This window comes from Trachinotus anak, unplaced genomic scaffold (genome assembly GCF_046630095.1).
Source record: "Trachinotus anak isolate AG129_WGS33_773 ecotype Australia unplaced genomic scaffold, CSIRO_AGI_Tana_v1 ptg000013l, whole genome shotgun sequence".
NCBI classification, from domain to species: Eukaryota; Metazoa; Chordata; class Actinopteri; order Carangiformes; family Carangidae; genus Trachinotus; species Trachinotus anak.
In genome coordinates, this window is record NW_027273864.1 from 23,462,373 (window position 1) to 23,482,958 (window position 20,586).

Genomic DNA, 20,586 nt, shown 5'->3' on the forward strand with positions numbered 1-20,586 from the left:
GTGTGTGTCCGTGTGTGTGTTTAAGAAAGCACATCTTGACCACTTTTTGTTGGTGAAAATTTCTGTCAGCAAGTTTAGAAGAGTTTAGGTCATTATTCATAATGACACAGTGGTTCAACCTCTCCCTTTGGCCCAATTTTCAGCCGCAGAAACTCAGTAAGCATGACTTGGCAACAAAAAGAAGTGAGGAAGAATGATGGACTGATTTTCCCTTGAGACAACATAATAATGCTTTTTTGCACTTCTCATATGCTAAAGTAGATTTTTGCTTGATCCCTAAAATGGCAGCGCCTGTTAAAGCACATGCTCAGTGCTGAACGTAAAGGGGACCATGAAAGCCCAGAATAGAAGCCCGTTCTCTGCACAACCTGTTTGTGCAGAATGTCGAGAGTAGATGTTATGTCATGAAAAACATGGTTCTGTTTTCTAAGCGCTCTCTGTAATTAGGCTACAGTACCTTGTGAGCAGACGATAAGGAGGTGTGAAACAAGATAATGAAAACTGAGGAGTGAGACCAGAAAATCAACCTTTGATACCCGCCTTATTTTTATTAAGAGATGAAACTTTAATTTGCAAGTCTCCTGTAGGAAACAGAGGTGTTATTGTGGCCTGTGACCCATGTCAATAGTGAGTTTGCCCCAGGTCTGAGGAGCTCTGGGAAAGGTCACACTGCTGTTCTTTTCATATGAGACATGTATTGAAGGTATGAGTTGAGTGCCACCTTCTGTCCAGTTTAGGGTATGATCAGTGACCCACCAATGCTACAGTTTCTGTCGGGTCTTTGTGTATTCTTGTTTTGACTGTGACCTTGTTTTTTGTTTTTGATTACAGGTCGCAATGAATTGATAGCGAGATACATCAAGCTGAGGACAGGGAAAACCCGTACAAGAAAACAGGTAAACAAGTTTCACTGACTTTAATGACTGAATTAGAATAACCATGCATGGGTTTGGCTGAAGTTAATCATCCAAGTCATAACACTGACATCACAAGATCATAATTACTGCTCCTTAATTACGAAATTTAGAAGATTACAAATAATTCAAAGGAAAAGTCTTTATAACAAATGTTTTATTGTCAACACATCATTTTTGAGCCAGAACCAACAATTTGATAGATGTCTCACAATATTTCATGAATTACCTCCTTGTCTGTGACACTTAGCCTCAAGCCCACTGGTTCCTTCAGAATACTTAAGTCTGTAGAAAAGCATCACAAATATATTGTATGTATTTGTATGTACTGTAATAAATCTTTTTTTTTTTTTTTTTTTTTAACTAATTAATTTCCTAAAATAGCTGGGGACTCTCGTTTTTAGCAAATGTGACTTCAACAAGAGTAAATAATGCATTAGCTGGGGACTATTTTCACTGGTGGATTAATACACATTTAGTTGTCTAATGAGTAGAAGGTTTAATGGTTTTTGGACAACTGTGAAGGTCTGTGGGCCAGAGGAATAAGATGTACAGTATCAGGCTACACAGACAATACTTCATAATAGTATCTAGTCATTTTTGGTTGTGGTATTTTCATGGGAGCTGATACAAAGAAAAACATAGAATATCATCAGTTCACCAACTTTGATTATTAAACTATTAAACTGTGTGTTATTACTGTAAGTGTGTGTGTGTGTGTGTGTGTGTGTGTGTGTGTGTGTACATGTCTGTGCTTGCATGCTTGAGTGTGCTTGTATGTGAGTGAATGCCGTTTTTATGCTCAAAAACTGTTTCACACCCCTTTAGGTGTCTAGTCACATACAGGTGTTAGCACGGAAGAAAGTTCGCGAATACCAGGCGGGTATAAAGGTAGGTGCCACCAGCCTGCCTCCAGGCAACACTGACTGAGCGTCTCTTTCCTCTTTGGTTACGGCTTCTCTCCTTCTTCCCTTGTCTTTTCTCTCCTTGTCTCTTTTTCCTCTTCCCTCCTCTTTTGGCTATTCTTCTGTGCAGGTTTCTAGCCACTTGCAGGTTCTCGCCCGGAGAAAATCTCGCGAGATCCAGTCAAAGCTAAAGGTATGCGCTTCACCGCGGGCTCGGCGGGGCTAGTAATGGCTTGGCTTTGCACTAACCAGTGAACCTGTGCATAGTATCAGTCCTTGCTTTGATGCAGGGCCAGTTCTTGCAGGATGCTAGTTCTTGCTAGTGCTTTGCTAGATAAGTGGATGCAAGCTTGGCAAGGAAATTGCACTGTTAAACGATTAGGGGTTGATAATCTGAAAAAAAAAAACAAAAAAACACAGTCCTGCTTCTGTATCATGCATGCAGCGCACACTGCAACAGACAAAGCTTTTTAACTTCTACTGTAGGTCTGCATTAATTATGGGCGTAATCTCATCCTAAAAATTAAAAAGTAATTAAAGGCGCTTTAATTACGATGAGCCAAGTGAAAGGTGGTTTAGCTGCATGAAGCTCGAGCTCTGTATCTGTCCTCTGTGCCAGCCATGCTTCTGCAGCATACTCTACCTCTCTGTGCCTTCTTTCCCTAAAACTCCCTCTACTTTACCTTAGCGAAGTTCCTCTAATGTGTCTGTTTGTGATGTCTTTGGTAAAACTGAACATGAATTAAGATTAGTCTTTGATAGCTGTCATCATATTACTCCATTTGACTTGTCTTGTACTTCCTCCAATCCCTCGAGTCTCTTCATTCTTTTTATTATTTTTTGCATATTGCCATATGAACAATCCACGATTCAGACACAAGTGAATGCTTAAGACAATGTGGCATTCTGCAGTGCTAACTTCAACTGAATTAACCTCTTCATGCAGACTAATGCCCTGGTGGAGGTCAGCAACCACAGCTGTCATATTTAAGATGAAACGGAGATAAATTAATCATCTTTTGTAGATGTAGATAACGTGATAACCTTTAGGGAAATGGATGCATCAAGCTACTATCTTCCTCGCATCACTGTCAAGCATTTACATGACATGCAGTGGCAGCAATCTGCTCACTGACCCAGTGATTCAAGTTTCTGAGCTTTCCATAAAGTAAATCTTGAATAAAGACTATAGGACTTTTCATAGTGAGCTGAGACTTTCCTCTCCTAGCTGTATGAAAGAAAGGCTGCTACATTATCCTCCCTGCTCTTTTTACATTCACACCATGGCCTCAGCAGTGTTTGTTAAAGTTAACATCATTTTCCAAACACATTTTCCTCATTTTTGATTTGTTGGGCTTATTAAATCTTAACTTAAGTTTCTTCGGCACTTTTTCGTTTCACATATTTTGTGAAGAGGAAAGCTCTAAAAACTTCACCACTGTATGGCAGCATTTTGTTCTAAAATCAGGTTTTGGGTTCTTCACATTCCAGGGCTTAAGATATACTGTATGCTGATTTTTGTCCTCTCTGATTGAAGGGGTTGATCACGATTTATTCTATTCTTTCTGTCATAACTTTTTTAGACAGACAGCTATTCCTATTTCGTCTCCATCACACAACATGAAATATTTGTTTAGACACATTTTTTGAAGCAAAATTGATATGAGAAAAATATTTTTACTTCATGCTCACATGTACTTCTTTAACTCACATTTAATTTAGCCATTTGACTTTATTACACTTCATGAGTTCACCTTTGTCCGATAGTTTGGTCACTGCCGTAACTTTAACAATTTTCTTGTAGCTTTTAAATATTAAACATCAGCTAATGAGCTGTAAACGGAGTTGTAGCCATCGCTCTGTTTGAGGATTTATCAGTTGTTCATAAAGCAAGTGAAAAACTTCCAAAAGTTTCCAAGTCACTCTTTGAAGTCCAGATGGCTCCTGGGAATAAAGTAAATAAATTGTAGCATCAGCTGAACAAACATGAAGTAAAAGTGTGATACACTGTATGTACCAGCCATCTATTTGATGTAGTTCACTGAAGTGCAGTAATAAACGTCCAAGGATTTGACTTTACTATTTACATTGTGTATATTACCTGAGTTTTATTAGAAAGTTGCAAACATTCTGTTATTATCCTTAATTTATGTTGTGCAAAGGTTTATTGCAATGCTGGCTATTATTTCAACATTTTACTGTTATCCAGTGAACTAAAGAGTTTTTTTAAATATATGTACATATATATGAGCTGCATTATGCCAACTATAGATACATGACTAAATAGAATGTAGACATTTCCAATCCCCACTGAACATCATAGCTGCTAAACCACAGCAAACTGTCGATCATGATGTGAAAATTTTGAGTTTTTGAAAACCATGGATGCACTATGGAAAAAAAAAAGAAGAAAAACTTTAAAACACTTAATTAATCTTAACACATCATTTAGAACTGCATAGCACTAATGGTTTCTCTCTTTTTTGATTCAGGCAATGAATTTGGTAAGTGAATCTGACTTGTGCAATATGCTTCCCTCATCCCCTTTGTGTGGCAGCATTGGTGCACTGTCCCCTTGCTGTGGCCCTCTGCTGGCATGGCATCCTACCCCATGGCTATCCCATAATGATGCAATGCTAAGGAAATAGCCACGCTTTGAACACAGTACTGCTGCGCATCCTGCCTGATGTAGTTTAGTCCCCTCAGCCTCTGCCAAAAGCCAAAGTCTCGCTTGCTTTGCACAAGGTGTCACTCTTTGATTCAGGGTCTCACTCCATAGGCATCTTTCCTTTTTAATCATCGTGAAGTCAGAGCCAAATGAACTGAAATGCATTCTTTTGAAAACATGAAAAAAAAAAAAAAATGAGCAAGAGGATGCATTTTAACGAAGTTTGAAATATTCAAATGAAAGTTTTTAAATCATAAACTATGTGTCATGCACCCTGATTGGCTTTGCATATCTTTTGTGCTACTTATTTCATTTACATAGACCCACTTTCATCCGCAGAGTAAAACCTGAATTTGTTGATGTTAACTCTCAAATGCAACATGAATACAAAACAGCTTTCCAAGTCAATGCACTCCTTTTTATTCTCTTCTTCCTGTGGTGATCCTGATAACACACCTTCAGACACTAACAGACCTTCGATTTGCCTTGTGACCCAGGCATAAATACTAGTGGGGCAATGCTGCTTCATTTTCCCTCCTCCTCTCTCCGCTTCATTCTGTCCAGCTTTTCTTTCACAAATTGTTTTTTTTTTTCACAGTTTTGAAGATTATTAGAACAGTGTTGCTGTTTTTATTGATTGTTAAACTAAACTCCTGTCAAGCTTATTATATTCATTACAAACCTAAATTTCTTCATCTTTAGCACTCAAATGGTTTTAACAGCTACAAATAAATGCAGTCACACATAGAAAATGCTGCACAAACACTACCACTATGTGCATTTGTGATCATTTCACATCAAACACGGCAGTAGATATTTAGGTTATGGCGCCGCCTTGTGGTTGACTCCCCTCATTTCTTTGTGTCGATCTGTAGGATCAGGCATCTAAAGACAAAGCCCTGCAGAACATGGCAGCACTGTCATCTGCACAGATCGTCTCACCGAGTATGATAAAGAATCATCTTCCACCGCTGCCTCCTGCCCCCTACCAACCAACCAGAGTGAGACTTCCATTCATTTTCTTTACAGTTGTTGTTGTGGTTGTTGTTTTCAGTAATGAAACATCACATTGGATTTCACAACATTTAATTCATGGCAGAAAATTGACAGTTTTTATTTACTCTCCAGTTCTGGTCTGGTCCAATCCCAGGACAGCCTGGACCCTCTCAGGAGTAAGTAAACTGCTCTACTGATGCCACAAGATATCTGTCAGCAGACACCATGGTGTGTGTAGTTTGTAAGAGAGAGATACTGTCGCTAGAGATGAGTCAGTGCTTAAATGAGGGAATGAGGGGGTTAGGTTTAATGTCAGGTGGGTATTGCAATGCATGATTAACAGATAAAATTTTTGCACACCAGGCTGGTTCTAGATCTCAACCCGGGAAGGACTCCTGGGCTTGGTCGCACCAGCCATGCGTAAGTTCCCCCTAGCTGAGGTTCAACAATGAGCACAAAGCTGCACTAACTCTTCTTCTGCACTATATTGTACTGTATGTTTCCTGCACTGATGTAAACCACCACCGGGCAAATTAACTGCTTCAAATCTGATGGAGACTAAAGAATTAACAGGGCAGTGTTCGATAACTCGAGTTCACTGAAAAAGTAAAACCTGCAAATGTTTTAAATGTTTTAAATGTATTATTTTTTTGTCAGTAAAATCATAATTGATTGATGCTATTTTGCATCAAGAAGCAATGAAGCAGGTGGACTTACGCCTAGCTGGTGCAGCAACACATGCTTTTACTATGACACTAACAGGAAGACTTCCATCAAAAGTACAAATATATATAGATCCGTGTGCAACAAACATCAGAGTTTTTTATGTCACTCTGTGGTTTTTCTGTCATTGTGTCCTCACATCCTACACTGTCTTCCAGTATCAAACCTTTTGCACAGCCACCATACCCAAGCCTATCGGGTCCTGTACCACAATCCATACCAAGTGAGTATAAAGTAAAAAATCTGTGACAGTTTTTTGAAAATGAAACCAAACCCCAGGCCCACTGTCACTGTGACTGTTTTTATAAATCTGTCTGTGCTGTCCAGGTTATGAGCCCTTGGCGCCTCCTCCTGCACCGACTGCCACTGCGGTGCCAGTGTGGCAGGACCGGACCATTGCCTCCTCTAAGCTGCGGATGCTGGAGTACTCGGCCTTCATGGAGGTGCAGAGAGACCCAGACAACGTGAGTTACAGTTTCCTACGTATGGCAACCAAACAAATGCTCTTTAGTCACAGGAAATTGTTTAAAGGTGATTTTAGTGAGGGGCAACCATTTCTGACCCATCTCAAACTGTGTGTTACCTAATGTGGAACAAAGACTGAGAACAACAGAATGTGTGTTTGGTGTGGATCTGATGTTGAAAGCCATTAACACGAGACAACTTCATACACTCCTTACTCTCAAAAGTCAACAGAATGTCACACTTTTCTGCAGCTGGTGGTCTTAAGGTAAAGCAACCCCTCTTGTTTCTTTTGTCTCTGTCCACTGCAGTACAGCAAACATCTGTTTGTCCACATTGGACAGACCAACCCCTCCTACAGCGACCCGCTCCTTGAGGCCGTGGACATCCGGCAGATCTACGACAAGTTCCCAGAGAAGAAGGGCGGGCTCAAGGAGCTTTATGAGAAAGGCCCTCAAAATGCTTTCTTCCTAGTTAAATTCTGGGTAGGTCATCGTCGTCATCATCTACCAGTTATTAGTTATTGTGCATTTGTATTCCACTTTGTATGGTGTATGGTCAACGTGATATCTTATTTACTGTATGTGCGGCCTTAGTTAAGTCAAAATAACATTTTATTGTATTTTGCAAACAGAATACCATTACATATTTAATGTTTCCACTTGTGACTTCACTGTGTACTACATTACTACATTAAGTACTACATTAAGTAGTAACTGCAGCTTTTTTCTAGTTATTACAACTTCAGCTTTTACTTCACTCTGTCACAGTGACCACTTCCTTTTCCTGTGACACCACGATGCTGATATTTGTGAAGGACCTTATCTTAAGATAATAGATAAGGCATTTCACAGTACATTGCTTTATCATGTACACTGCATTTTCTTTCTCTTTGTGGACTGTCTCTACCCTCATTATCTTGTCTCAACTTATCTTGTCTCAAGAATTTCCGTGTTTCACGCAAACAAAACACCACTGAAATAACTTCAGATCTTTTTGTGATTTGACGGTTCATGTTGCTATGAGGTGTCTTTTTTATATTATGTTTCAAAACATGCAACGATGCTCACTAGTAGGATGAAATCTGTGCCCTCTGCAGGCGGACCTGAACAGCAGCGGCATGCAGGACGGCCCTGGTTCTTTCTACGGTGTCAGCAGCCAGTACAGCAGCATTGAGAACATGACAATCACCGTTTCAACTAAAGTCTGCTCGTTCGGCAAGCAGGTTGTCGAGAAGGTAGAGGTAAGGCATGCACTGATGACCATTCTCCTCCCAAACACAGCTGGCACAGGACCTATCAGATTTTAGCATGATTGTAGCTCACTACCGGATGTTTTTGACTGTCTGTTCTGTGTGTGTCGCAGACAGAGTACGCCCGCCTGGAGGGAGGAAAGTGTGTTTACAGGATCCACCGCTCTCCTATGTGCGAGTACATGATCAACTTTATCCACAAACTCAAACACTTGCCTGAAAAATACATGATGAACAGCGTTCTTGAAAACTTCACTATCCTACAGGTAACGTGCAGTCGATTATGTGGGATTCTTAAAGGAATAGATTGACATTGTGGGGAAAACACACATTTTTACTTCCTTGCCATGAGTTAGATGAAAGGTTTGATACCTCTGTGGAGAAGATATGAGGCTACAAAATGTTAAAGTGTTCCTTTAACAAATTAAGAAATGATAAACTGATTGTCTCTGTGGTATCTCTAGTATTTCTTCCTGGTTTCCCCTTAACATTTTCTTTTTGCCTTTCAGGTGGTGACAAACCGCGACACCCAGGAGACCTTGCTCTGTATAGCTTTTGTTTTTGAGGTTTCCACAAGTGAACACGGAGCTCAGTATCACGTCTACAGACTTGTTAAAGACTAACAGCTCTTCAGGGAGGTTTTGGAAAAGCCAGACTAAAGCGTGACACAATCTCTCTTCAACCAGTTCAACCATCCAGGAAAAACTACAAAAAAAAACATTCAAACAATGCTAGAACGAACTAACATGGACAGAATTTATGCTTTAAAAAAAAAGTTTCATACACAAGGAAAAAAAAAAAGAGTGAATCTCAACAAGCCGACATGCAAAGAAATTTTGAAGAATTACAGATTTTTCAAACAACTAGCTATTTTCCATGTGTTTCAACATGCTTTAGATGAAGTGGGTCACTTTTGCCAAGGTTATTGATGGAGCTTGAAAAGTTTTTATTGAGGGAAAGAGAATGTGTTATGGATTGAGAGACTCTCATGGTATCCAAGGGAACACACTCTAAGCAATAAGAGACGTGTATGTGAGGGTGAAAAAGTAGAGAACAGGACCACAGAAGGGGAAAACCAGAGCCAAGTGGTGTTGTTGCAGCAGGTGTGTTATGAAAGCAAGTGCCTTTTCTCCAAAGATGATATCAATGCCTGCCACTTTGGATTGCCTTTGTTTTACTACCTCTTGTTTTTAAATGAAAAGAATGAACAGAAAATAGTCAGAAAGGTGTATTTTGTCAAAAAAAAAAATTTTTTTAAATGATTGGAATGAAACCTCTCAGATTCGCATCTTTTGAGGCAAGTTTTTGTATCCGGGCACAAAGAGGAATGGGATGGGAAAACTAATTTTCATGTAGCCTGTTGTTTTACAAACAAATCGTCCCAAGTTTTACAGTCTAAGTGTACAGGGAGAAGGTTTATTGTGTTACCGTATTATTAAGGCTCTGCTTTTTTTATGTTTTATTACACAATTAAAAAAAAATCAGGTCTTACAAGCCTCTATCTATAACTGACTTTTGACACTAAGGATGCCTTGTACCTTTACAAGCCTGACGAAAAAAGCCAAGGCTTTACCATCCTTACGAGATCCCCTGTTGTTTCTCTCTGTTTGAAGACGTGTGCTTGGTTGCACTTACAAGATCTAGAAGGGGGGTAAAGCAACAGCAGTGCTTATTTTCTGCCTTGAGTTATGTAGCCTAATTGAAAAATGAATTGTTTCTGTACTGTGAGTCAGTGGATGCTAAAGGAATATGTGTTACATAGGAGTATTTTTTGGGGGGGTGGGGGGGTGGGGGGCTTTATGTTAATATTTGTGATCAGTTAACTTAGCACTCAACTCAGACCATGGCTAAAGTGGAGAGAAGTTAATCACTGTTTCTTTTGTTTAAAAAAGAGATTGTATGCTGTGAAGTTGGCTCATTTGCTTCACTCTTCTCTGTGTAATGTGTGGAGAAGCTGCATTCGTTGATAAAAGTTCAGTTTTGATATTTAAGACATTTTCTTTTTTTCTTTTTTCTTTTTTTTTTTTTTTTTTTTTTTTACTGACATTACACATGAAATAATTTTGAAATCAAACTAAATAATTGTCTTGAATGAGAGCTATTGTCTCTGTGCTGTGGAGTATGACCATTGATTGTTATTTATAGGGTTGGCAAACAAATAGCGGGAGGGCAGGGTGGGGTACTGGAGACGTGTTAATCATATTCCATTGTGATGGAGATGTTAAAAGTATTGCAGGACTCAAACTCGAGACAGGATTAACTGTCATCCCCTGGGTCCTGCTGGACAAGTGTCTACTCTGTGTGGTTCACTGGACAATTTTGCTATAAAAGTTCAAAATTAAGATATTGTATGGTGGAACAATTGCACCTGGCTTTGAATGTCATATTTCACAAGCTAGATACAATAACACTCCTCCTCTAGCAGGTTTCTCAATGTATCTTTTATACAGACTTTTTTTTTTTGCCATTATCAAGATTAATGTTGTGTTTTGATTCTGTTGTCTTTTGACTTTCAGTGTCGGCCATATGCTTCACTGAAAATAATGTGTGACTGTGCTGATATTGATAATTAATAATGCGATATCTAATGTATCATATTCTGAATGGTGTGGGCAGGTTGTTTTTTTTTTGTTGTGTTTTTTTTGTTTGTTTGTTTGTTTGTTTTTTTGGTTTAAGGTGGTTTACTATTTGTTACCATTGTGCATTGCAATTTTATACTTCAAAGTAGAGGTTGGACTATATAATCAATCAAATGTATCTAACAATAAAAGACGCATGGTGCCTTTGGGGCCATTTTACCCCAGAAAACTTATTAAACATGATTCTAAATTTGCTTTGTCCACAGTGGTTCTTTTTGTACGATATCACAGGGGCACCACATATTGTGTTAGTGTTGTCTTCCACAAGTCAGCAACAGGATCTTGAAGTGCAGCGAAATGTTTATTCCAGGGTTCCCATTGGGCTCCAGGTGGAAGGAATTTCAGCTGTATCGCTACAAATGTTTTATCAGACTTAATCACCTGTTACCAAACTTTTGCCTGCAAAGTCACTCAGGGGTGGAAGTAGTCATTTCCTTTATTTAAGTAAGGCACCAAAAGTACAATTGCAACAATGTAAAAATACTTTTAACACTGATATGTAAGCAACATTTTAATGTTGTAGCTGCAGGAGGTGAAGCTAGTTTTAGCTGCTTTATATACAGTTAGCTCATTTAGTCCCAAATTAGAGGGCAGGCCCCTCCAAAGAGTCACCAGATAAATCTGAGGGGTTGTGAAATGATTAAAGAGAGAGGAAAGAAGTTTTGATAAAAAAAAAAATAGTAGGCTATTTCTTTCTTTTTCTTGTTAATGTTTGCCTTTTTGTGAAATATTATATTTGTAATTATAAAAATTAACAGCCACAACAAGAATCTCAAGGTTGATCTCTAACAGTGCACAATGTAATTTATTAAGATTAACATTTTTTAAATGTAAAATCTGTAAAGTAATTAGTAACTAGTTAATTAGTAAAATCCCAGTTTATGTCTGAATTGTAGGCTAATGGATTAGAAATATAAAGTAGCAACAAATGGAAATATTCAAGTACCCTGAAATTGCACTTAAGAAAGGTATCTGAGAAAATGTACTTAAATTCTACCACATATTTTACTTAAGTAAAGGACCTGAGTTCTTAGGCCTGCAGCAAGCGTTTGGCTGAAAGAACTTCACGTCCCAGAATTAATTGCGGCTGAGGCGGAATTTAGCCGGAAAAATAGTTTTCAAAATAAAATTTTTCCATAAAAAGAAGTGATTGTTGAGGTTATTTGAAAATGGCTTTTTGCAATAAAGCATTTATAATCACTACAACTCCACTGAATGTGCTGCAAGCATGTCCGTAAGGCTTTCTGTCGCTGAAATACGGACATAGCTCAAGTTTCTATTTTATTTTGAGGGAAAAGCACAACCGGAGGTCGTAAGTATTTTTATCCCAGCTGACTGTATGCCGACAGGAAAAGCACGTAGCAATGGGCATAGCTAAACACCGCTAAGTTAGTGTTAATTATGTGAGATGCTGACCAACCCATTATGTATATTGTTGTTAATAATTAGCTAGCATTAAATTAACAGCTGACCAGCACGCTAAAGAGAAGTATACAGGGGTTTAAAGTCAAAGCTAAGCTGACGACACTGTGCATCCACCGATCCCGTAAACTTCAGCCGAGGACAACAGGTTCATGAGGTGAGTTCAATTAATTAATAACTAAACGATTTGAGTGAAAAAACCAGCTCCACTGTTACTCAGACTAACCACTGGGCAGTTTGAGTTATTTAGGAGTTGGCAACGTTATAGCTAATGACATGCCAGGGGTTAAGGGGTTAATATTATAGCTAACTATATAAAAACGAAGATGACTGTTTTCCAGTAATTTCATCTAAATCTCCTCTGAGTTAAGTGCGTCCACAAGGCTGCTTCAACAGGGGCTATCTGTCGTTAGCTAAAACTGTACAAGCTAACATTAGCTCTGCATTTGTGGCCCAAAACCCAACAGATAAAATACGAATTATTTTCGATATCGATTAATCGGTTTATTAAAGAAGTAAGAAAGTAAGAAAGATATGCTAAGTTGAAGGTGATGTCTTCAGATGTTTTGTTTAGTTCGTCCTGAAGTTTAAAAACCCCCAATATTCAGATTACAATCATATATGGCAAAGAAAAGCAGCAAATCTTTAACGAAAAACCTATTTTTTTAAATGACAAATGATTAATTGATTATCAAAACAGTTCTTGGTTATTACTGCTGATCGACTAATTGATTTATCAACCAAATATTTCAGATCTCTGCAACTAAGATGTCTTATTTGGTCCAACCATCTGTCCAGAAGCCAGAAGATATTCAATAAAGGCAAAAAAAAAAGAAATTAGTTTGAGATGACTGTCTTGCTAAATAATGATGTGAAGAGAACAGCGGGTGTCTTATTATATTTTGTATAAGACAAATCTGAAGTAATTTGACTGCAAGATCCAGGCACTTGCAGTCCATTGATGTAACCGAATTTCACCTCTTTTTAAAGTTAAGTCAATGAGTTCATCTTGGTTTTGGGTTGACGTCTAGTGTCTGGGCTGCTTATTGTTATCTCCCTATGATATTTATTACCTGCACACTCCTTTGTGTTTGATGGAGCATCCCTCAGTATTTTGGATACACACAGAGATGCAACTGTACAACTTTAGGTGGGTGTAAGACTTAAAATAGCAAGGGAGTTGTGTGTCGTAGTTATGCTGTTTGCTTTCTCTGTATTGACACACAATGACTAGCTAGTGTTTCCTGTTCAAAACAAGCATTACCTCTGACGCCGAACCCTCTTGATGCTCTTTATCTCCAGACAGAGCAAAGCTATGTCAGCACTCTGTTTGGGGCCGGTGTGTTGTTGCACTCACAGGAAACACAAGGGAATGCAATGGCCCTTGACTTTGTCTCCTTTTTAGAAATCAACATTTCTCACTGTGTGACATAATGAGGCCTGACTGTGTCCGCTCGGTGAACACCTTATTGAATTTTATATTTGTCTTTAGCTTCACAGATACCAGCTCTTTATTGTACAATACAGAGAACATATGGTACATTTAAACAAAACTTCAGCTTATACTTAACATCATCAAGTTGGCGCTGTCTTTTAATATCTAATAAAGCACTCTGGATGAACGGTTCAGATTTGTGTACAGTTTATCAGTGAAAAAAACGAAAATTTGCTGAATATTTAAAACAGCTGGAGTCAAAGAACTGGAAGTATGGTCATGCTGCTATCTGCTTTGTTTGCACTTTTGTCGCTTACCATGCAGTTTTTTAAAATGTGTATTTTTGTGTCTTTTCCCCCTTATACTCGTGACTGTGTGCTTTATCATATGATAAAGTGTTTATTTTATTAACATATATGTCTGCTTTACCCTTTTCCTATGAGTTCCAGTTGACCAGCTCTCAAATTGCTTTCCCTTCCTGAATTGCTTCCCTTGTATTACAGTGCTTGTGTGTATATATTGGATGCGTTTGTGTTGGGATTAGACAATAAGATAATAAAAATCAATTTCTAACAATCACTTTTATGCGTCTCACCAGGTGCTGTCCCAGTCATCTCACTTGATCTGACATTCCTGATCTGAAACTCCATCATCACATTTACTGATCCACTGGTCTGTCAGCATGGCGAACACAGACTCTGTCAAGGTCCGGGTCTTCTCTCTGAACTGCTGGTCAGTGGCTGTGGTTTGTAGTGACTCTTGATGCATCATTTTGTACATGCATGCAACAATACATCTTTCATGCTCTCTGTTTGTGCTTTTTTCAGGGGGATCCGCTACCTTAGCAAACACTGTCGTCAGCGCTATGCCATGATTGGAGATATGTTGTGCAAGGAAGAGCATGATATAGTCTTACTGCAAGAGGTTGGTGGAAACTAGTTTTTCAACCCATGCACTCAGTTGCATGTGACATATTCTGCAGTAAAGATTAACCTTAAGTCACAAATCCAATTGTAGATGTGGTTGAACAATATTAATTTGCTTATATGCCTGTTTGTTTTTTTTAAAGGTGTGGAGTGAGAAAGACTACCTGTTCTTGAAAAAGAAACTTGCCTGTAGTCATCCCCACTCTCATTATTTTAAAAGGTAATGTTTTTATTCTCAGCCCAAGGTTGCTGTGCAGTTGTTTCAGTCTTTCAGACTGTGATTAAAATTCATTAATAAGTTGTCATAACTTCAAAAGGGTCTTGAAGTGCAGTCAGAAAAATGTACTTGCATGGCATTGATCCATCTGCAAAATTTATCTCAAGCTCAGGCCTTACCTGAAGGATTAACTTTGGCAGCTTAATTCTTTCTTGACCTCCATACCAAGGCACAAGACTGAGATTAATCAAAGGTCCTACCCTCCTAATCCCCTCTGCTGCTCACAAAAATGTCAACTCTAATAGATAAGTTCTCACATCTCCTACAAATAATACCTACTTTTGATATCATAATTGAGATCTACATGGAGACTGGATGATAACCATATGCTGCTGAAGCTGGTGTTACAGGTGAAACATCCAACTTCTGCTCACATGTTGTTTTCACTCTCGTTCTGCAGTGGAGTCATAGGAAGTGGACTGGCCATTTTCTCCAAACACAGAATCCATGACACGTTTCTTTATCGCTACTCACTGAATGGTTATCCGTACATGGTAAGTCTGGAGAGGCAGAGTGTGGGGTTTTTGTACACAGGTGGAAGAAGTACTCTGAGCCTTTACTTAGGTTAAAAGTACTACCACAGTGTAAAAGCACTGCTTTACAAATAAAAGACCTGCATTCAAAAATTTCCTTAAGTATGTCAAATGGCCCTTTTCAGATTATATATACAAGTTTATTATGACTGATTCATTAATGTTGTTGTAGTTGAGGTAGAGTTGATTTTTACCACTTTGTAAAGTGCTGAGCTGTTTAACCTGCAAAACCTGAATCTGATAAAGACATTTCTGTCACTGCAGTGCAGTGAGAATAATTCAACCTGCTCAACCCTGGTGTCTGTATCCTGAGACAAGAAAGAATAAGACATTGTTGCCAAAATTACCAAAATTATGAAAAAGTAGATTTTAGAAGATTTGTGTAATATTCCAACCATACTGTCAGATCTTTTTCAGTTTTCATGAGAAAATAAAACTTTAAGGATTCAAATCCAGGCTAAAATTACTTAATAAGACAGAGGTTTCTCTCACTAAACAATGCATCATATTTTAGAAGCAAATATACAAAAGAACTAATTAATACAGTTGTTAAATAAATATAGTGGAGTGAAAAGTGCAGTATTTCTAGCTGTAGCAGCATGAAGTGGAGAAAACTCTACAAGCACCTCAAAACTGTGTGTGCAGTACTTGAATAAATGCACATTTTTATATGATCCAAGTACGCCTTGGTAAAGTTCAGTTATAAAATGATCTCATTACTGAGCAAAGGGAACTCTCAAGATGAGTGTTTTCAGCATTGCATACAGCATGTCTTCCTTTCCCGTAGTTCAAATTTGTAAATTATCACAATGCACCACTTTAATATCAAAAGATTAAACAAAAAAAAAAACCTCCTTCTGCTTCTGAGTTTGCACTGTTATTTTCTTTCTTTGCAGCATCGTGTATCTCCTTCTCCCTTAATTCACTCTGTATTTTTCCTGATATTTAGGTCCACCATGGAGACTGGTTTGGAGGGAAAGCCATTGGGATGGCCATCTTAAGCATTGGCAGCCTGACTGCAAATGTCTACGTTACTCATGTAAGGTTTCATAAGATCAGTTCTGAGCCCTACCTGCACGTTATATGCTGTTATTGATCAATAATCAGTTGATTCTGTGATTTTAGCTGCATGCGGAGTACTGCAGAGAGAAGGACTCTTACCTGCCTCACAGAGTGGTTCAGGCGTGGGAGCTGCAGCAGTTTGTTCGGTAGTGTGTCTTTGCTTTGTATTCCTGCACTCACAATTTTAGCCGCCATTTGTTTACACTGGTGTGCATTTGCATATTTTTCTCAGGTGAACCCTGCCTCTTACCATTTAGAAGTGGTGTTAACAGCAACACTACAGTGCCTGAAATGATTCATAATCAGTAATTACTCTTTAGGTTTGATCTAGTTTTGTTTCATTGGTACTTATGTGTTTTTCTGTGTTCATCAGGCACACCTCTGCTGGAGCAGATGTGGTGATTTTAGGTGGTGACCTCAACATGCACCCTCAGGACCTCGGCAACAGACTGCTGAGGTCTTACACTGGACTCCGAGACTCTTTTTTAGAGACTGACGAATTTGATGTAGGTTACTAAAATACAGTAAAACAAATCTGTTTTTAACATGGCTCTTTTTCATGTACTGATGGCCATAATTGATATCGGTTATGATGATATTTTACATACTTGTATTAACATTTCCTTAGCTTAATGATGAAATATGGGGACAGAGTGGAAGAGACACTACAGGCTGGAAAATTATGCAAGCATTTACACAGGTTTTAAGCAACACCCCAGTTTAACACATTCCTTAAACCGTTTGTTTTAATGCAAAAGCAAAGTTGACCATGCCCTGTAGCATCCAAGGCAATTGAATGCTTCATTTCATTAAGCACGTCTGATCAGAGAGTATTCATGCAAAAGTCTGAAGCTGTATCCAGCCGTGTCACTATGGTACTGTATCACAACAATAATGTCATTATAACTGACAGAAGTAATGGTCAGTACTTCAAAAGGAGGAGCCAGGTTGTAAAGGTAAAAATGAAATTTCCTTGTGATTATGAATGTTAAACGTTATTTTCTGTTGCAGGGATGTGAGAATGGTTTGACTCTAATAGGTGACAACCCCTTCATCAGTAAAAAGGAGCTTGTTCCCTTTGAGAAAGGAATCCGAATTGACTACATCCTCTTCAAGGTGGGTGAAAGCTTGGTGTCGTCACACCAGCTGTGGTTTTGTCAGTTGGTGTTGACAGCAAGACTTCCGAGTCATCAGATGGATTTTGTAATGTCATTTAACTCCTATTGCACATTTCCTTTCTGTTATTTGCAGGGTTCTACCAAAGCGGAAATTTTTTGTGATTCCATGTCTACCACCAAAGGCTCCGTCCCTGACCATCCTTTCCCGTACTCCGACCACGAGGCTCTGACTGCCGAGCTGAGGCTGGAGTCACACACTCCAGCTGAGACTGGAAGAGATAAGCAGTCAAAAGATTCAGACTCAGCTGCAGGTATTTTTTACTCGCCATGGTAGCAGGGTGGTTTTAGGAATGCCAGCGTCTCTTGAAAGGTTTTCTAAAAGTCCAAGCAGTTATTTCATGGATCTCCAATAAAATTTGGTTAATATATTGATGGTCCCCCCTGAGGTTGAGTTCTAATGACTTTTGTGATCCCTTCACTTTTCATCTTGCATCAGGTCAGTTCATTTTGACCTGTATTTTGGTTTGGCTGAACATTAGTATGTTTAAACTGTTATGTGCATGTTAGCATACTGATATTAGCATTTAGCTCAGAGCACCGCAATGTCTATGCCAGCCTGTTTTGGACTGAATTTATTTTTCTATGGGAGGTGATTTTAACATCACCTATGCTGGCCGGTGATTTTAATGCTGTGCCTGGAGAGTGTATGTGAGTAACTTTTCAACCTACCCCAGTAATAATCACAACTGGTGCACCTACTGTTCACCTACCGTGTGTCGGCAAATTCATTAGTGCTCCTGTAATTTAAATGCTGTCTGGCAACGTCGTCGTATTTTAGAGAATTCTTTATGAATTTTTTCTTATTTCATTGACTTTTGAAAATGGAGGAAGTCAGTTATTTTTGCCAATCCAATAGACAGACACATGATAATGCCAACATATAGGACTCTTTGGAACCAATATGAATGAAAGAAAAAAAAAACTGAAGTCATCAGGAGAGCATGACCCAATAAAGGCTCATCAAATGGGCTGGTTGTAATGTCAGCTACTGTTAGGCACTGGCATATTCTTCTTGCTAGAGCAGCATAATGTCCATGTCTCTTACAGATAACATCCTGTAATTTCATCATGGTTAAAATGCCATTAAGACCATCGAGTTAACAAGCAAGACAGTTAATCTTTAATGTTATGTTGTAATGTTAATCCTGCCCGATGGGGCTGAAGTACAACCTCACAGAGCTGCTAGCCTGGCTCTTAGTCTTTTTGTATGGTACTTCACCATTCAGCTGTATTAAACACACCCATGCTGAAGTCAGCCATCAACTCTTGCACAGCGTCTGACTCGCTCTGTCTCTCCTCTCTTTCATGTCCTCAGAGAAGGTGGCTGAGCTGGTCGACATTGTGACAGAAGCCCGCACTGAAGTCAAAGTAGGTTTGCACTGCGCAGAGAACATGCGCTACACAGCAACACGCACCGGAGCGATGGGCTTAGCTCTGCTGTTCCTGGAGCTGGTCATCGCTGCTGTGCCGTGGTTGGCTCTGGGAGCTGAACAACCTTTCCCTCGAACCTCCTTCTACCTGCTGGCTATGCTGTGCTTCGTCATCCTGCTCACCACCTCTCTGCTGTACATCTTCTATACCATGGAGCTGAAATCTCTCCAGGGGACTGAAGACCAGATGAGACTGGCTGTAGGAAGTCTGCAAGAGAAGCTCAGGGGTTTTCCTCTGGCTCAGCCTCACAACGCCCAGCGGAAGTCCCCGGAGGGTCGGGAGCCCAGCGCTTTTGACCCGGAGGAATAATGTCAGAGCCATCTGGGTTAAAGCAGGCCCGGTGAAGTGAAACCATTGAAGTGAGCTTTAAGATGGATGTTTGAGGGAGATATTGTTCTTCTGAATGTGTTTTATGCTTCAGAGATTTAGATTTGTACTGCAGAATGATGGAGTTGAAATATAATTGAAGGAAGTTTCTGATAGCAGTGCCGGACACAATCATGCTTTGACATTTTTATACTTTTTATATACTCGTCTTTAGTCTTTTATTACCTCCAGATTTCCCTCTATGCACCTCCACAAATATGCTTCCTGTAAGATACGTCTGTGCTACTGCTGTGCTTGAAGGTCATAAATATGACTTTGTGTTTTGTAAGCCTGAGGTCCAACTTGCATTCCACCCGCCAGTAGTTTCATCGGGACCAGTTGTTTCTGTTTTTAATTTCAAGCTTCCCTTTTGTGTTTTGGAGAGTCCCCCTCACAATCGTAGTGGGTCCAGACTGTGTTTGCAGATTTACGTGATGTGCTTCAATACTTGCAGACGTGATCTGTGCTGCACACAGGACACAGACACTCCGAAGATTGTAGGTTTACATGTAGGTCAGTAACAATTTTTCTCTGCAGGACAGATCGCTGAGAACTTGTAGTAGTACTTGTCTTCAAATACCGATCCTCAGGCACCAGTTTCAACTTCTCAGCATAGTATACTGTAGGAAAAGGGACAACTTTTATCTGCATGTCTCAGTTCTCATGTTCACAGCTCTTCACTGAAATTTCCTTTATGTCAGAGACAATTTACACTCCTCTTTCCCAAATTATAGCAGTTGGATTGCACTGAAGATATTTTGTCATATATACACTCTTATCTTTGACCTTATTTAAAGCACATAAATTATACAACATCTTGTGCTGCAGTGAATTAAAATCTTTTAATACATCTTTAGTGAGCAGTGCACTTAGTTGACTAACCAGATGAACCACTTTCATTTATGTATGCTGGGAAATGATCACTGTCAAACGGTGTTATAACTCAAATGGAGCCTAACAATGGATGATTATTTTTAAATTTAAGTCTCAATTGTCACCTCAGTCTTAGAAAAATATTGTGTAGTTCTGAATTTTGTAAGGTTTATAGAATTTCAGATGATACCTGATGTTCATTCCCATTGAAAATTGTGATGGGCATGATTATGAAAGCAATAATAAAGACATTATACTCATGTTTCCTGACTGATGTGGCTCTGGATGAAGGTGACAAGTCAGCAGACGGTGGCTTCTGACCATTAAAACTGCAGAAAATATTCAGTGATACACACCAGATGCACCCATTCACCACTAGAGGGCAACCTAGGTACATCTGACAAGTGAACTTTCCAAATTAGAACCATTCTTGTTAATGATCAAACACCAAACTGGCTCCTTAGCAGCAATTACGTGACAAAGGTGACAAGGCAGCAGGGAGGAGATGGCAAAAATCCCATTTG

The 20,586-nt window shown here is 39.1% G+C and overlaps 2 protein-coding genes across 11 annotated transcripts in view; both read left to right on the forward strand.

Moving 5' to 3' along the window:
- Positions 1 to 9,173, forward strand: part of tead3b (TEA domain family member 3 b) — a 29,622-nt gene extending 20,449 nt beyond the window's left edge. For 2 of the 10 annotated variants that reach the window (XM_071493728.1, XM_071493727.1), the window contains exons 4-16: positions 832 to 896; positions 1,743 to 1,805; positions 1,950 to 2,012; positions 4,312 to 4,323; positions 5,363 to 5,488; positions 5,616 to 5,659; positions 5,847 to 5,903; positions 6,365 to 6,429; positions 6,534 to 6,670; positions 6,980 to 7,153; positions 7,768 to 7,911; positions 8,034 to 8,186; positions 8,430 to 9,173. In XM_071493728.1, the coding sequence (XP_071349829.1) occupies positions 832 to 896; positions 1,743 to 1,805; positions 1,950 to 2,012; positions 4,312 to 4,323; positions 5,363 to 5,488; positions 5,616 to 5,659; positions 5,847 to 5,903; positions 6,365 to 6,429; positions 6,534 to 6,670; positions 6,980 to 7,153; positions 7,768 to 7,911; positions 8,034 to 8,186; positions 8,430 to 8,543 (1,217 nt within the window). In that variant the 3' untranslated portion in view covers positions 8,544 to 9,173. Of the gene's footprint in view, positions 1 to 831; positions 897 to 1,742; positions 1,806 to 1,949; positions 2,013 to 4,311; positions 4,324 to 5,257; positions 5,489 to 5,615; positions 5,660 to 5,846; positions 5,904 to 6,364; positions 6,430 to 6,533; positions 6,671 to 6,979; positions 7,154 to 7,767; positions 7,912 to 8,033; positions 8,187 to 8,429 lie in introns of those variants that run through there. The other 8 variants (XM_071493730.1, XM_071493729.1, XM_071493731.1 and 5 more) reach the window with 8 other exon arrangements.
- Positions 9,174 to 11,883: 2,710 nt separating this feature from the next.
- smpd2b (sphingomyelin phosphodiesterase 2b) lies at positions 11,884 to 20,324 on the forward strand. The gene is made up of 11 exons (XM_071494787.1): positions 11,884 to 12,138; positions 14,015 to 14,148; positions 14,244 to 14,340; positions 14,486 to 14,562; positions 15,020 to 15,113; positions 16,102 to 16,191; positions 16,278 to 16,360; positions 16,588 to 16,720; positions 17,226 to 17,330; positions 17,466 to 17,643; positions 18,708 to 20,324. Exons 2-11 carry the CDS (start codon positions 14,099 to 14,101, stop codon positions 19,130 to 19,132), a joined length of 1,332 nt encoding a protein of 443 aa, XP_071350888.1. The 5' UTR covers positions 11,884 to 12,138; positions 14,015 to 14,098; the 3' UTR covers positions 19,133 to 20,324.
- Positions 20,325 to 20,586: the final 262 nt, after the last annotated feature.